Source organism: Leptonotus elevatus, chromosome 2 (genome assembly GCF_054856555.1).
Source record: "Leptonotus elevatus isolate MCC_2025b chromosome 2, RoL_Lele_1.0, whole genome shotgun sequence".
NCBI lineage: Eukaryota > Metazoa > Chordata > Actinopteri > Syngnathiformes > Syngnathidae > Leptonotus > Leptonotus elevatus.
Genome location: NC_141240.1, coordinates 16,993,946 through 17,009,445, shown reverse-complemented (window position 1 = coordinate 17,009,445; position 15,500 = coordinate 16,993,946). Strand labels below are relative to the sequence as shown.

General features: G+C 40.2%; 1 protein-coding gene across 1 annotated transcript; it reads right to left on the bottom strand.

Moving 5' to 3' along the window:
* Positions 1–481: 481 nt before the first annotated feature.
* Positions 482–15,286, bottom strand: klf15 (Kruppel like factor 15). Its single transcript, XM_086069565.1, has 3 exons — positions 14,980–15,286; positions 12,279–13,793; positions 482–3,992 (listed from the first exon to the last, which is right to left on the bottom strand). The coding sequence occupies exons 2-3, from the start codon at positions 13,694–13,696 to the stop codon at positions 3,824–3,826; spliced, it is 1,587 nt and encodes a 528-aa protein (XP_085925691.1). The 5' UTR covers positions 13,697–13,793; positions 14,980–15,286; the 3' UTR covers positions 482–3,823.
* Between the last annotated feature and the right edge of the window lie 214 nt (positions 15,287–15,500).

Genomic DNA, 15,500 nt, shown 5'->3' with positions numbered 1-15,500 from the left:
GTGGGGGGGGGGGGGGGTAACGTGCCATTGTTATAGTACCAATATATTCAAGAGTATGGTCAGATAGGAACTTTCATACTTTTTTTTAAGCCAAAAAAATGATTTGAGTCTTCAGTCTTTGTCCTATCACCATTTTTTTTCAGCCCCGTCTTTTTGGGATGCAGATATTTTCTGTTTCTGTGAAAACATTTTAGTGGTATTGCTTTTTATATTCTAGTAAAACAAATAAAATAAAGCTAAACGAATTGGCTTTGCCTTCCTTTTATTGAACATGCAATTTTATTGTAAATGCAATTTGGGTGGAGGAATCAAAATACCACATTTTTAGCTTCGAAAGATATTCTATGCATACATCTTTTTTCTTTCTTTTTTTTTTTTTTTTTACAAAACTTTTTAATAAAGCCGTTTTTGACATGAGGTACATGTTATAAATATAGATCTGTATCTATTGTACACTTTCTTTACAGAAAATATTTCATGATCATAGAACATGTACTTTACTCCTTTGAAATGTATATACAACATACATTCATGAGTTGACATTATAAAAACAACTGACAAAAATGACAGTCCAATTTTGTGTGCTGCACCTCAAACATTGAAAGTTACTCAAATTCTATTTCAGCAATCTATCGTATTAGTCTCAAACTGATGCCGCAATTTGTTGGCATTCCCGCAATTCCAAAAAAACACAGACAAAAAAAAAAAGACCACATAATGTGATTGGAAGCAAAAGCTGCTGTTCCCCTACAATCCAAGGACAAAGGTAACTTTTGAGGCAAGGAAATGTCATCTTTTCAAGTTTTTCAGTTGTCCATTAACCCAGGGATATGATTTCAGGCCAGGCTGAATGAGGAATATAAATTAGTCAGTGTCATTGCTGATTACCAGACAATAAAGCAAACAGCTTAAAGGTAAATAGATTCCAATTGCTAGGCAAACATGCGTTGACGAAAGTCAGCCAGTAAGAATAAGTAAACATTTGCAGAAAGCTGTTGAAATCATTGCCACGGTGACCCCAAATTCCCTCCTCTGTGGGCTATAGCATTGATGGACCAGCCAAGACACTTGTTCGTGTGCACTTTTACAAACAAATGCTCATTTTTGTACATTTTAAGATATGATTTGGCAACGTAGTAAGTTACCACCGTTGTCTAAAGATATATCACTGTTCATAATTAGCGGCATAAAAATACAAGTAAATAAAGTTATGTGTTTCTCTTACAAAACAAAAGGAGTAAGGTTGAATTTAAAAGCTATGCATCCCATTTTTTTTTCTTCTGACCTGCAAAGATCTGCACATGATTGAATATGTTAAATTAGCACCAACAACAGGACTCGTCTGAACGTTTGTGATGATAGGTCTTTTCTGTCGTTTTGGACGATGTCATAGGATTCCAGATTGAACAAAAGGGCCACAAAATAATTATAAATCATTTTTTTTATTCGAAATATTTAAAATATGAAATCTGTCATGAAATCAAGCTGTAGTTATGTCAAAAGTATACTATGTGTAGGTATTTGATTTTGCCAGAGAAGTTGTTTGGCACATCCAAGAAGTTATGTTAGGTCTTCTACTCGTTTCACATCTGTGACAGGAAGAATTAAAGGGACATGAAGTTTTACGAAACGGCTCACTTCGAACAAACTGAATTACAAAGTGTTTCCTGATACAAAAAAAAAGAGATAAACCAGCACCTACTTTTGATTTCATTTGCCATAAATATGACAAGAAGTCAGATAAGAGACATTGAGACCAGATGAGGCGAACAAGGCATTGCTGAGATCTGAGTCAAGATCGATCACAATACAACAACACGGCAATTCTCAAAATATTCGGGGAGGGCAGACAACCAAAAATGTCTTGCATGCCGATGCAAATTATACAGTGTCATGATTTTGGCGGTCAGCATTATTCTTCTACAATGTTCTCCTTTTGTTTTTTTTTGTTTTCCTGCCATTCAACAAAGAAATGAAATCAAAGCGCATAGGAATGTCGATGCATCGTTTACTCTTCCATGTACGGAAGAAGAAGCAGAAGAGAAGAAGCGCGTCGCCCCCGCTAAGCCTTCACGATTAGCAAAAAGCTGAACTGCAGTATCTTGGATCTGAAACAATCGATTTCAAATTGAGACTGTGCTGAAATGGAACATGTTCCATGGTGACAGATTTAGGCACAGCCACACCTCGTCCAATCGTCTGATAGATAAAACTGAATACCCATAAAGTTTTGTTCTGAGATTGACCAATTAGAAGCTGGAATCCAACCAGTTAAAAGCTATGACTAGTACATTGAAAAAAAACAAAAAACACCCTAGCTTCCTTAGACAGTTTTTGTAAGATATCATTCCAAATCAATGGGTTTCTTCTGGACGACAGATTCCACTTCCTGAATAATAAGGTGGAGGGTTTGAGTGGTTTGCTACTGAAAATAAAATTTAAAATGTAAAATATCAAGGTTTAAGCGTTCCAGTTTGAGGATGATTGGTTGATTTGAGACTTGCGACTGGTAGAGTGAAATGTTTTAGATTCTGGCTCTCACATCACGTACAGTACTAATTCCTTAAAACCCCTGCAAAATAAATTCAGAGGTTTGATACATGTTTGAAGATAATTGCTGAAAACGCGCAAAGACTGAAAAATATGTAGTGCTCAACTGTAGAGATAGAGCTGCTTTTATAAACCGTTTCGTTTTCCTGATTATTTCAGTCAAGGCAACCAGTGACGCACCTCGGACCTGACATTGATCGCCATTCCCCTCGCCTTAATCCATATCAGCCGTCAAATGGTGCAGGTGCGACGTGCAGTTAGCTAGCAAGCAATCGCCACAGCCTCAAAATACATCCTCATCGTCACCGCATGACAACCAGCTGCAATATATATTCCAGCCTCCAGAGGCTTCTAGCGGATATGTTTTCACGGCTCATGTAGTTTTGTCTTGGCATAAGAAGGTCATAGTATTTGATGGACAGTTGAGTGGGCGTGGTTTCAGCGAAGTCCACAGTGTTTGAGAGCCGAGACAAGTGCTTGATTTTGGGGGGGTGGGGGGCTGGATTGTTGCTAACATTTGTCCCTGTGATGTGACAATTAAGAAAATGATTACTTTACAGGGTTGTCATATGTAGGGTTGTCGTTTTGACATAGACCAGCAATTCCAGTTTGAAAACAAATAACTGCCTCCCTTCAACAATGCCTGGAAAAGATCGTTGAAAAACAATTGCGTACTTGCTAAAAAACTTGACTCGGACCAAATCCATAGTAGTCCCGTGACAGGGGACTAAATAAACCAAGGCCACAATTATTATTCACATACAACATCTATAAAATGTCCAACATGTTAAATTAATATCATAACAAATGTGTTTCTTGATCCTGTGTGGCAACATATGGCTCCAAAAGGCATAAAAGAGTCACTTGGGTATATATATATTTTTTTTTTGTACCGGAACCCTCAGTGATGCAACTGTGTATAAGGCTTTTTGGACATAAACAATATAAAAATACTCTGAATATCATATTGATCTTCAATTTTGATTAGTCCCATGATTGAGTGAGATAAAAGAAAATTGTTCTGTACAAGAAGCTTATTCCACTTGTGAGGGTTGTGTGTCAAGTAACATTTTTGTTTACCTTATATAGTCATTTCATTGCCACCCATCAAATGATCACAGTACGTATGTCACATGCGCTTTTGAACACACAAGTCCTGCGCAAACTTCTTCAACCAGCCACCCCCCCCCCCCCACCTTTGTTCTCCGCTGTCCTTCGTCACATGCACCCGCCCCGCACTTAGTGTCAGTCTTTCAGAGCGGGGTCGAAGGGGTCAGTTTGTAGAGCGCCCTGTCCTGTTGCTTCGTGGAAAGCGGTGGACTTTGAGGTGTTTTGACAGGTGATCGCTGCGGGCAAACTTCTTCTCACAGACGATGCACTGGTATGGTTTTACTCCGGAGTGGGAGCGCCGGTGTCGGGACAGCTCATCGGATCGGGAGAACCTGGCAGAATAGGATGGAGGACATTTTAGTGCTATTATATAATCAAATCATAATGATCTCATCTCATTTGACTCCCTCATTTAGTTACTCAGTGTGAAATGTGAGCATCTGTTTTAGACAAAGCTTTTATTTTGTTGGATGAATTTAAGCAGTCTAAGTGGGTGTCATAAGTAGATGAATAAAGATGCACTACTTTTTGCTGCTTTTTTGTCATCTTTGTCATATATATGTTAAAATAGTCAGTATGTCTTGACAATAACCTGTGGGAAAAAAACTGCCATTTATGGCCCCATTTTGAACCATTGAGATTTTTAAGAAACCACAGTACCCAAGGAAAAACAACCAATCAGAGACAAAAGCGGACTTTTGAGTTGTCAACCATTTGTCACACACTCACGGAATGCTAACTTTTAGTGGTACACTCAATTATGACTAACGTGCTTTTCTAGTGTAACTCACCACAAAGTGATTTTTTTTTTTGTACTTGCTAACTTCTCTTTTAAATGAAATTGGATCATTTCCTGCAGCACATCTGATGACCTGTCATGGCATAAATATGCTCCAAGGTTCCAAATAACATAAAAGCAACTTTTACACGGCAGTAATCTGAGCATGACGCTGATTCTATACATGTCAATTGCATCCTTTCTGAGAAGATGGCCCATATTTAGCTCCAACACATGAGCGCCGCGAATCCGCGTCTATTCCTGGCCCGCCCGGCCTCTGGTCTCCATGGGCTTGCCACAGTGCGGATATCATGACAAGGGATCTTTACGTGGATGATAGAGTAGCGTCCGCACATTCCAGCACATGACTTTTGTGTGCGTCCCTCTGTGTATTAGTAAAGCTTTTAAGATCTGAGTAAGCTGTAACATGGGTTGATCCCTTGCAGCTTCCCTATTTTGCTCCCAGGGCGATAATTCGGAGGGGTGTGAAGCGGTCACTCACACTTATTTCAGGCCATTTTCACCTTAGACATGAATTACATAATCCGTCTATTCATTATGTCCCCACATTAAAGTGGATAGCTGGCAGAGTTCATAATGTGTAACTATTAAAAAACGGAAATGCAAGATCAGAAAGTCAAATAATTTATTGGTGCTATGATTAATGTTTTTCTGGTATCGTGTTACTTATGATGCATCGGAGCTGACTTTATAGTTGGCGCCGATATGGATTCATTTGACACTTTTGAAGCAAGTGCAGTAGTGTAATTCAGTGGACTCTCCCGAGTTGAAACACAGTTTGGATTTCGACCAAAATAGGCCTGTAAAGTCGTATAAAAAATCAGCCGTCAAGATTTCAGTTTTGCGAGCATCAAAGGATTAATTCTGTATACGTTAGGATTTTCAGTAGTGACGGGAAAATGAAGCTTCATGAAGCACTTGTGATATTTTTTGACTCCCCTAGATGGTGCTCTTGATTTAAATATGAAGGTTAATGCAAAGGAAATGGATTACATTTCCACTGCATCTTTCAACCAAGAGTGGCATCTAAAGGAGTCAAAAAATATTACAAGTGCTTCATGAAGCTTCATTTCCCCATCACAATTTTTTAGTACTGTAATGTCAATAAGAGAACAATGCGAGTATAATAATAATAATAATAATATATAATACTAATCAGAAATCTGACTCTGGCCTCACTATACGTTTTGTCACTTTTTATTACTCAGGCTGATTATTGTATATTTTACAGTTTTTAACATAATTCTCATATAAACACACCATATTGATCAATACTGGATGATGCTAACGTTTATGTTTAGAGCGTGCTTTTACGAACTGCACACAGTACACAATGTTCTGTTCTCCTAAAGCTTTAGTTTTCTTCTTGTTACATAATTCACATTTTCTGAAGAAATGAGTGGTATGCATGAGATAATATTCAAGACACAAAAACTTATCATTTTGAAGGACTGGTTGAAGGTAATTATTTGACTGTGTTGTAAATGCTTTTATTGGCTTGTTGTAAAGTTTTTTATATGCTGTCACTTGCGTTATGCTAGTGTTTATTTATCTTGGTGGTGTAATAATACCAGGCAAAGGGGCAAGTGTGTGTGTGTTTTAAATAAATATTAGTTATTGTACAATTTACAACATTTCAAGATTTTATGGGGTCTTGCTGCATTTAGTTCTCGACGATTAAACATTTTTAAGTAAGTATTAACGTGCAGTAGATTGGAAAAAACGTTCTGAGCTGAACCTTATCTAAAGTCAAGTAATGATGATCTACTTTTGTGACTACTATACAAACGGAACAATTTGCTGCACTATTGACACAACCTTAGCGAGTGGAGAAGCTTTGACAATTATAAACCGAATGATCTTAATTCAAGAAACAAATGGTGAAACCACATATGAGCTCCATGTACACTATCTGTGCTTCAAGTTGGGTCATGCCTCAATCATAAGAACAAACACCCTACACGACGAGCCGACATGCATATACGGTAGCTAGCAGGATATTCTCAAACAGTAAAGTTTGCGCCCTGCGACTGACTGGCAAGTGAAACCAGTCCAGACCGCAGTTTGCTTTTCACCTGAAGTCAGTTGGGATAGACACGAGTTCTCTATGACCCTCAACAGGCTAAGTAGTATCGAAAATGGATGGAGGGATATTCTTAACTCACAATTTTGTTTGGACGGATCACATGCTGGTCTGTGTCCAACCCCTTGCTTTTTAACAGCCCCACAACAACTCGTGTGAAGTTTTGCCACCTCTATACCGCATGTTCCAGGTGCAGCATGCAAGGTCACAGAGTTCAAAACTGAGGGTGACTGGAGGGCACTTGACTCCATTCGCCCTTGGGCTAGCATGGCGTGAGTGTAGTCTTGCACATAGCATACATATCAAGAGTGTGGGAAACACAGATTCACAGGTTTTATGGTAGCTCTAGGCGTGGGTATTAACCTAGAATGGCGGGACCATCTTTGTAAAGAGACACACACAACCTAAAAATTGCAGTCAGGCAAATTTTGGAATGTGGCCATAATGTCCAGACTCTAGAACTAGAATTGTCATCCTTTTGTTAACTACCAGTACACTCTGCAAAATCAACAAATTTCAGCACTAGATGCACTCCACAGATTAATTAATCACGCAGGCCATCTAAAATGGAATTTTCCCAACTTTTTCCCATCTTACTGTCCTGTGTCATGTGTGTAAAGTAAAGATGCGGGATTGGAGGGTTGAACTAGGCTGGAAATTGTCCAGCTTCTAACATGATATAGTAGTTGGAAAAGATGTCAGCATCCACATGCATTACATAACAAAGCGCTGTAGGGCTAGTCATCTTTAGGGCTGCGCCATATCCTACTGTCAACAGCAATACCCGTATACACACACACACACACACACATATATATATATATATATATATAAGATTTGACATGTTGTTGCCCCACAGTATCTTATTTTGTCAGCGGAGGTACAGTAATAACAATAATAAAAATTTGAAAATGTAACATCAATCATCTGAAATGTTATCAAGTTTTATCAATAAAAACAATTCACCCATCACAATAACACTTTTGTAAGTGTTTAACTTCTCTGCTTGAGTAATGATTGTTTTAATATTATTATACATTTTGCACTCAAAAATAATCTCTTGGAAGAACATCTAAAAGAGAACAGTCAAATTCATAGCTAGGCAAGGACCAGTAAACATTAAATGATATGCAAAGAAAAAAATGAAATGCAATAGGACGCTGCACAGAACGGCAACAAAGCCTGAACCTCTCAGCTAAACCACTTCACATTCAAAAACAAAATCATTGCAACCAGCAGATTCTTATTAATCAATATAAGCAATAACGGACAACCTTGTTGACGTGAGGGGTTCCTCAGGGCTCAGTATTTGGCCCAGTTCTGTTCACCCTATACTTCTTGCCCCTTGAACACACCATTAGCCATTTCAGTCATACTATATAATGTTTTCTTTAGCTCCGATTTTAAATGCACAAGATTCTTTAAAATATTGCCTCAATTTCATTAAGGGCTGGATGTCCTCCAACTTTCTACACCTTAAAAAGAAGGCTGCCTGGCCAAAAATCATCTTTCAACTGACATTGTCATTCCTCACCTTGAAAAACATTTTGACAGTCTAACTTGTACCTGTTGTACCTCCACAAAAGAACAACATCCAACCAATGCTAGTTATTTCTCCCGATTATTGTAACTCACTAGTCATCAGTTTAAATAGCAGTTGCTTGCCTAACATGCTTAAAAGGAAAGGGGACTTTCATGGTTCAAACAAACTAAAATGGAAATCGACTGCTAACACCCATCCCTAATTAGTAGCCTGCATGCGTACAACATCACTTGAGTATTTGTCTTTGAACGATGTGTACAGGTCACAATGAGACCCTCACGTGGATCGCCGCCATGTCAACAAAGTTGTTCTCGTTCTCCAGTTTGCATTGATCTAAAGGTGTCACAATCTAAAGATAAATCAGTCGGTGTGACCGCCTGGCAACAGCGCTGTTCTTTGCCGTGACGAAGAATGCATCAGCTGACAAGCCGCTGATCGGGTGACGACTTGTCAAGTGTGTACGCGGACTTGCATGTTGTGACAGTAAACTGTTTAGGTTTGAGCAAGGCCATCGGACACGACCGTGAATAAAAGTCTTTATGTAGGTCAGGGCTGAACGCAATTGCATTGTTCAACTTGAGTGTTTACATGGGACTGTTGGTCCGCTAACACATCTCTGCCAGATGATAACATACGTAAAGCATGAAGGAAACTCACGGGTAAAATGAGTCGAACTATGTGGCAGGGTGAAAATATGACTCTCTGCAAGTTATATGTAGGAGCCCGGCCATTGAAATACGACTCTTCCCTATCGCCACACATGGATCTATTCTGAAGTTACTCTTACGAGGGCGTCCCAGTTCACCTCTAGCTCCTGGCAGGGGCGTGAGGAGCAGGAAGGGAGGACTATATATTACGTTGTAATGCTGATGTCATATCAAGGTTCTAAAAGCGCAGTTGTTGCCAGGGGAAGAGCATTACATTTAGGGAGAATAATAGAAAAATGGAAAGTTAGTTTGTCTCTACTGCAAGAATGAAGCTGATCCGAAATTAAAATACTGTGAATAGGAGCCTTTAAAGATGAATGACTGCAATTTGGAATATCAATGAACATTTTAAGGAAAAATGGGCCACGGGTGTTTTGTAGTTTTCACATTTGTTTTGCTTTTTACGCTCATGTGAAAGTCAAGAATGTTGACCTCATTGATGATTTTGACTGTTGTATGACAGTTGAGAATGTAGTAGTGCTACTTAGACATGACCTGTACAGTTAATCAAGTTGTTGTTCAACTGCTGTTTACGATTGTTTCTATTTCCATTTCTCCCTGAAAATATGACAATGATGATGTTTGAACAAATTGACGATCAGCGTCTCACAACTCATTGTTTCCGGCCTTAAGATGTCCCACGGTATAATTGAGAAAGGATACAATTATGTAATAACCTCCTGTTTGGATGTCACTGTCGCAGAAGAAGAAGGAGGATAAGAGGAGAATATTGTTCCATGTGCATGTAGCACTCATGTGAATGTTCCAAATGGAAAAGTTTACATTGCATTTATACATGTGTTCAGGCCTCATGAGACCTCATAAAGTTGCTCCAACCCTATGTTACATAACTTGTTTTTACATGAGGCAGCTACCATATAGTCAAGACAGTCATTGGGAAGAAAACAGCTTAAATAGTTGAAAATTCTTGCTAGTCTGAACTCTCCGCTTAAATGGGCCAAATTTATTATACACAACTTGAGCAAAAAGCGTATGTGGAGGAAGTGCAAGGTGAAAGTCGGCGTTTGGAAAAGATGGCTTGCTTTTATTTGGATGAAATTGAAATGAGAAGATCGAACTTTTTGCTGCTTTGTATACTTAGTGCATCCTGGCTGACTGGAAAATTTATATGTACGTCATGAGCTAAAAACTTTGAACTTGATTCCGTAATAACCGTGCGTCTGTGGGAAGTATTCACAGACAGTGAGCAAACAAGTGCAATAACTAGCGGGGGCAAAGTCTGCGTTCAACCAACTTCAAAGGAAACTCTAATCTAATCGGAGATTTTACCATGGTACAAAAACACACAGATAGTGGCGACACAGAAACAGCTCAAATCAACACAATTTCAAGCATTTTTTTTTCTTTTTTACATTTTGTCTCCCGAATCGACATATGCTGTTCCAATGTGAAGCTTTTCTGCTGCATGTCAAACAATATCATGATTCTTAATATATATATAAAGTATCTTTGTGTAGAATTGTCTTATAAATGTGCCAAACCAAATCATATGATGCTTAACGGAACAAGCCAAAAGTCATAATATCATTAAGAATATTATGATTATTATTCTGTGGAATGCAGAATGATTTTGAAATAATAATGAAGTAGTAGTAATAGTACACTCTAAAAACAGCTGGGTCCCAAAAAATAAAAACAACTTTCTGGGTTGTTTTATACAAAATGACCCCATTTTTTGACCAAAGTAAAAGAGCTGACCAATATAGTTGTTTTATGCTGAAAGACCCATTTCATGACTCAAAGTTGGGTCAAATTGACCCAAGTAGAGGATCGCTCCATTTTTTACCCATAGTTGAGTTATTTTTGACCCAACTGTTTATAGAGTGTAGTAAAATAGAGCGTCACTATGTCACGCGGTGTGCTTTGATATAGATGTACAGCACTTAACTTATTTTTATACTTGTAAGACAGTAGGTCAAAAAGTAATATATGCGACACAAATCACACTCCTTTGTCATTCTTCTCATGTATAGGAATGTTTTACAAGTTTCAAAGTAATAACTCTGACTAACTTACTTTACACTTGCACGGCAGTTAAAGAACTCCTAAAGGTAATTCAGAGGTTTCTAAATGCATTGGACAAGTTTGAAGAGATAATTGTTCAAAATGTTTTGTGACTGAGAACTACAGTACAACTAATATAGCGTACAGTGGACGATCAATTCAACAGACCAAGACAACAACAACAACAAACTCAAGAAGAAAAAAAACACCCCGTTTTACCCCTTTTAGTTGTCAAAGTCTGTTAGTTCCAGAATTGGCCACTGTTGTTTACTGGCGCTATACGTATTTCTGGGTTGCGCAACTGTTGTCACAGATATACAGTATAGCAAGACTAGAGCAGGCTAACAGATGAGTCGACGTGGTCAGCCATGTTGGCAGGGGCAAAAAGCTAATGGACCGCATGGACATTAATTTAGCAATGCCCTCAGGAATGCAGTTCAAAAGGGGCGTGTTGAATCGCCCTCTTCATATTTATGGATAATGTTTAATGGAGCGCGTTCTCATCATGTAGTATGTGCATACATCTCTCAAACACAATTTTTCGTACAGTATATGGTTGTTTTTTGTCAAGCCATCAAGCATCGAATCGTAACATCGCATCTTATGAATGCGACCATCTGCATGCCATTATCTCTCCTCCATGAAGCACCTATGAGGTAAGTTTGGATAAACTTTAGAAGTTAACAGTTTCAAGCTTTTTGGGGGGGGGGGGTAATATTTATTTACAATAATTTTGTACTGTATGTACTGTGTGTGTGTTTTTCAGGCCACAAAAACAAAAAAACGTAGGCCTACTTCAATTTACCGATCAGTCGGCTCCAACGGATGACCGCTCCCCCTATTAGTCAGTTAAATTAAGGTTCCATTCAATAGAATTGTAGAGCTATAACATTAATCTGTTTTGCACCATAGCATTTTTTGGCTTTGGATAAAATGGCACCTAGTGATCGGCATAAGTCCTCCCTCTGTAATTGTGAGTCAAATTTGGCAACACTCTCCTTGTTATGCACTTTCGTTTCTCACTTTTTCATGTAAAGGATATATATATATATATCTTGTTTCTATTTGAGTTATTTTCTTACAGTACAGTTTTATGTGCACTTATGTGTATGTTATGTTAGATTGAATCTTTATTTTAGGTAAATAAAAATTGCAGTAAAAGAGCATCGATAATAAAGATTCAAAAAAGGAACATTCAATAGACTATGAAGTCCAAGGTTTGTGCTATAGCCTATTCAATTTCTTCCATACTATTCACAAGCTTAATTGTTCATGTTGTTTATTATTAAACCTTTAGCGTCCACTGTTTATGTAATGTAAACACCAGTTTAGGATTATGTCTCTTTCTCTATTATTGGTCCTAGACCAATCACTAGCCCTGCAATGTTACTTGAAGGTCAGAAAAGGACCTACTGTACCACAATTTGGAAGCCTATGTAAATAATAATGTGATTTTCTCACCTCCATCCACAACCAGGCCATGTGCATGCGAAAGGCTTTTCTCCGGTGTGCCTCCTCAGATGAGCTTTAAGGTGGCTGCTTTTGGTGTACATCTTATTACAGCCCGGAAAAGAGCACTTGTGCATTTTTATAAGGTCTGCCACTGCACTCTTCTGGTACCTCTGACCTCCAGCAAGGGCCCCTGTTGTTGATCCGCAACCTAACCCGCCTTCCTCAAGCCCGGTGGGCTTGGCAGCAATGGGCACCGGTGCGATCCGTACAAATTTGGAGGAATTTTTGTTCGCAAATGCAATGTTCGCAGGGGAAAGCAGCTGAGGCACCAAGGCGAAGGTTTGGCCCTGGATGTTGACCAGGAGCTGGGCGATCTTGATGTCCGATGGACCCTGCGTGGTTTGAGGCTTCTGCAAGAGAGCTTCTTGCGTTTGAGCGTCCGAGACGGTGCAGGACTGAGGCTCTTGTTTGATCTGGATGGGCTGGATTTGTAAGATGACCGGCACACCGGAAGCAGCACTGCTGTTTTCTCCTGAGGCTGATGGAGATCCACAGTCTTCCTGTTTGATTCCATCCACTTCACTGAATGTGGAACTCGAACTTATACAGCTCACATCGACTGTTGATGAGCTGTTCATTTTCGATGCATTTAGCGTCTGTTTGGTCTCTCTGTGGGAGGACAGCGGAGAATGGGCCACGGGTACAGTCTGGTCTGAGTTCTGCAAGACCTCTCTCACTATCGTCTTTGCACTTTCAGCCTCTGAGAACTCCGGCGCCGGCGACATCGCCTCATCGCTTCCTTCGTCTTCCTTCTCCATCGCTACCACCATGTTCTCTTCCAAGAACTCCTCAATCTCTTCCAGAGTGGGTTGAAAGAGAAGCGCCGTAGGATCCTGCAGCTCATCCAGGAAAATGGGGAACTCGCAATAGTCCTCTTTGGCTTGGTGTTGGAGAAGACCCAGCCGCTGATCCCTCTTCGAATCCCAAGCGAGGCCCATGGGTAAAAGTGGGGCGTTGGAAGATGAAGAAGGTGGCGAGGAGAGCAAGCTGCTGTTGCTGATGTTGAAGCTTATGGAGTTGGTCATTTCCTGTGAGAGGAGGAGGTCCAGCAGGCTGTCTTGACTCTCACCTCCAGAAGAGCTCCTGCTCTCATAGCTGGAGCTCACGTGAGCGTGGGATTTGGGCGACGAGGACTCCGGGCTGGAGCAGATCGAAGATCGAGGGCTTGAGGAGATGCTGACGTCATCCTCGGAGAGCCCCGGCGAAGAGGATACCCCTTGGTAGGGATGGTAGACGCACGCGTCGGTCACCATGATGCCTCGGGACACCCGCTCGCTGGCATCGCTGCAGCGGTTGCTGTGGTCACACGTCGATAAGCTAGTGCAGTACAGGAAGGTCTCCTCACCAAGCGGTAAGTGATCCACCATTCCTGTGAGGATGAATGGCAGCTGGACTCTGCTCTCCACTCAAGATCAAGTTTGGAGACTTGGCTAAATATTAATGAAAATGTATTACATCCTCCTCCTGCGGAAAACAAAACAATCGGAATCATCAGTTAGAGCAAGGATATCCATTTTTGGAAACACATCTTTATTAGAAAATACATGCTTCCATCTACTATGAAGTTGAATCATAGTTGTTTTGAAATGATCTTTTGACACTGATTACTGATCTAGCATCACTCTCTTTGGCAACTTCAACTTTAAAGTTAATGTTCTACAAGGGTCCTTCCTGCAAGCTTCACAGAAATGTGGAAGCCAGGACGACCGAGAGACTGAACATCGCGACTATTCGGCCTCTGTGCGGTGCCTGCATGAAAGAAGCGAGTGTGTGTATGTATATAGCAGCTGGTGTGGCGTACACTGACCATGTGGAATCAGGAGTTCCCATTTGCCAGCTGCTCTAAGTGAGGGAGCCACATGGCTAAAAGGGGGGGATCAGTGGAGACAGAAGCGATAGCATCTCTGCTACTTTTTCATGGCACTAATCACAACACGGTTGCAAATGAGCATGATTTTCAACATGAACATTCCAATGCCCTTTAAATAGAACCATAGCGGTTAAAGCAATAAAAAGTTGAAAATGTAGGACAAGTTGAAATAAGTGGGAATGCACGCCATCTAGTGTTGGGGTTAGCAAATCTCACTTTACAAAGTTAATAGTGAGTTCACCCAAAATGCCTGTTTAACTTATTTAACATAATGACCGCGTATATTACAAATATTAAACACATTTGCATTACATACAGTAGCTGCTGATGCCCTTATTTAGTCTAAAAAAAGGCAAACTTTTTGTGAAAATGATAGAATTAAGGCTTTATCAAAATAGTTAAAGTTTAAAAAAAAGAAAAGAAAGAATAGAAAGAAAGAAAAGAAAAAAAAACAAGACCGCTTGATGTACACATGGGCAAGCTGAGGGTGGAGTAATTTGCCCTATAGTAACCTCTGCTTTGCTGAAAGAACTGTATTCAAACAACTACAGACATGCATGACACAAAACGAAAACTGCGCATACGGTCATGACTTTGACATTTTACAGTATAGTAAATCACCTCCCCTGAATCTGTAAGTGTTGGGTTTTGTTTTTGTTTACGTGTAGGCTAGTCATGCATGACTCGTGGCTCACTCTGCGGCAAATCAACATCACGTACACGATTACACGATGCATGGCACAATGTGTGTGTAGCCTATATGCGTGTGCATTCTCTCACCTGTTTGTGCGTGTGAAGAAGGAGGTTTTAACTCTCTTGAATGCAACGTGCTCTCCTCTTCCAAATGTTCTTTCGTGCGTAATGGTGAGATAGCTCCGCGGGAGGGTGCATGGCGCATTCTCTCTCTCTCTCTCTCTCTCTCTCTCTCTCTCTCTCTCTCTCTCTCTCTCTCTCTCGCTCTCTCTCTCTCTCTCGCTCTCTCTCTCTCTCTCGCTCTCTCTCTCTCGCTCTCTCTCTCTCTCTCAGATGTACACGCATGCACACAACACACATGCTCGCAATCCCTCACTCGCTTTCTCATTGGGCTCTGCAGTTTAGTCACATGATCTCTTCTGGCGGTGTTGTGGGTTCGGCTTGAGAAGGCTCGCCTGTTCCGTGCGTTTTCATTGGCTATGTTCTTATAAAAGGAGGCCGGCGTGAGGGAATGGCGTCAATGGAGAGAGTGAGAGAGGCTGGGTCATGTGCAGAACACAAACATGAACCTGACACTCTCTGTTGTTGTTTTGCCCCAATTTTTTAAA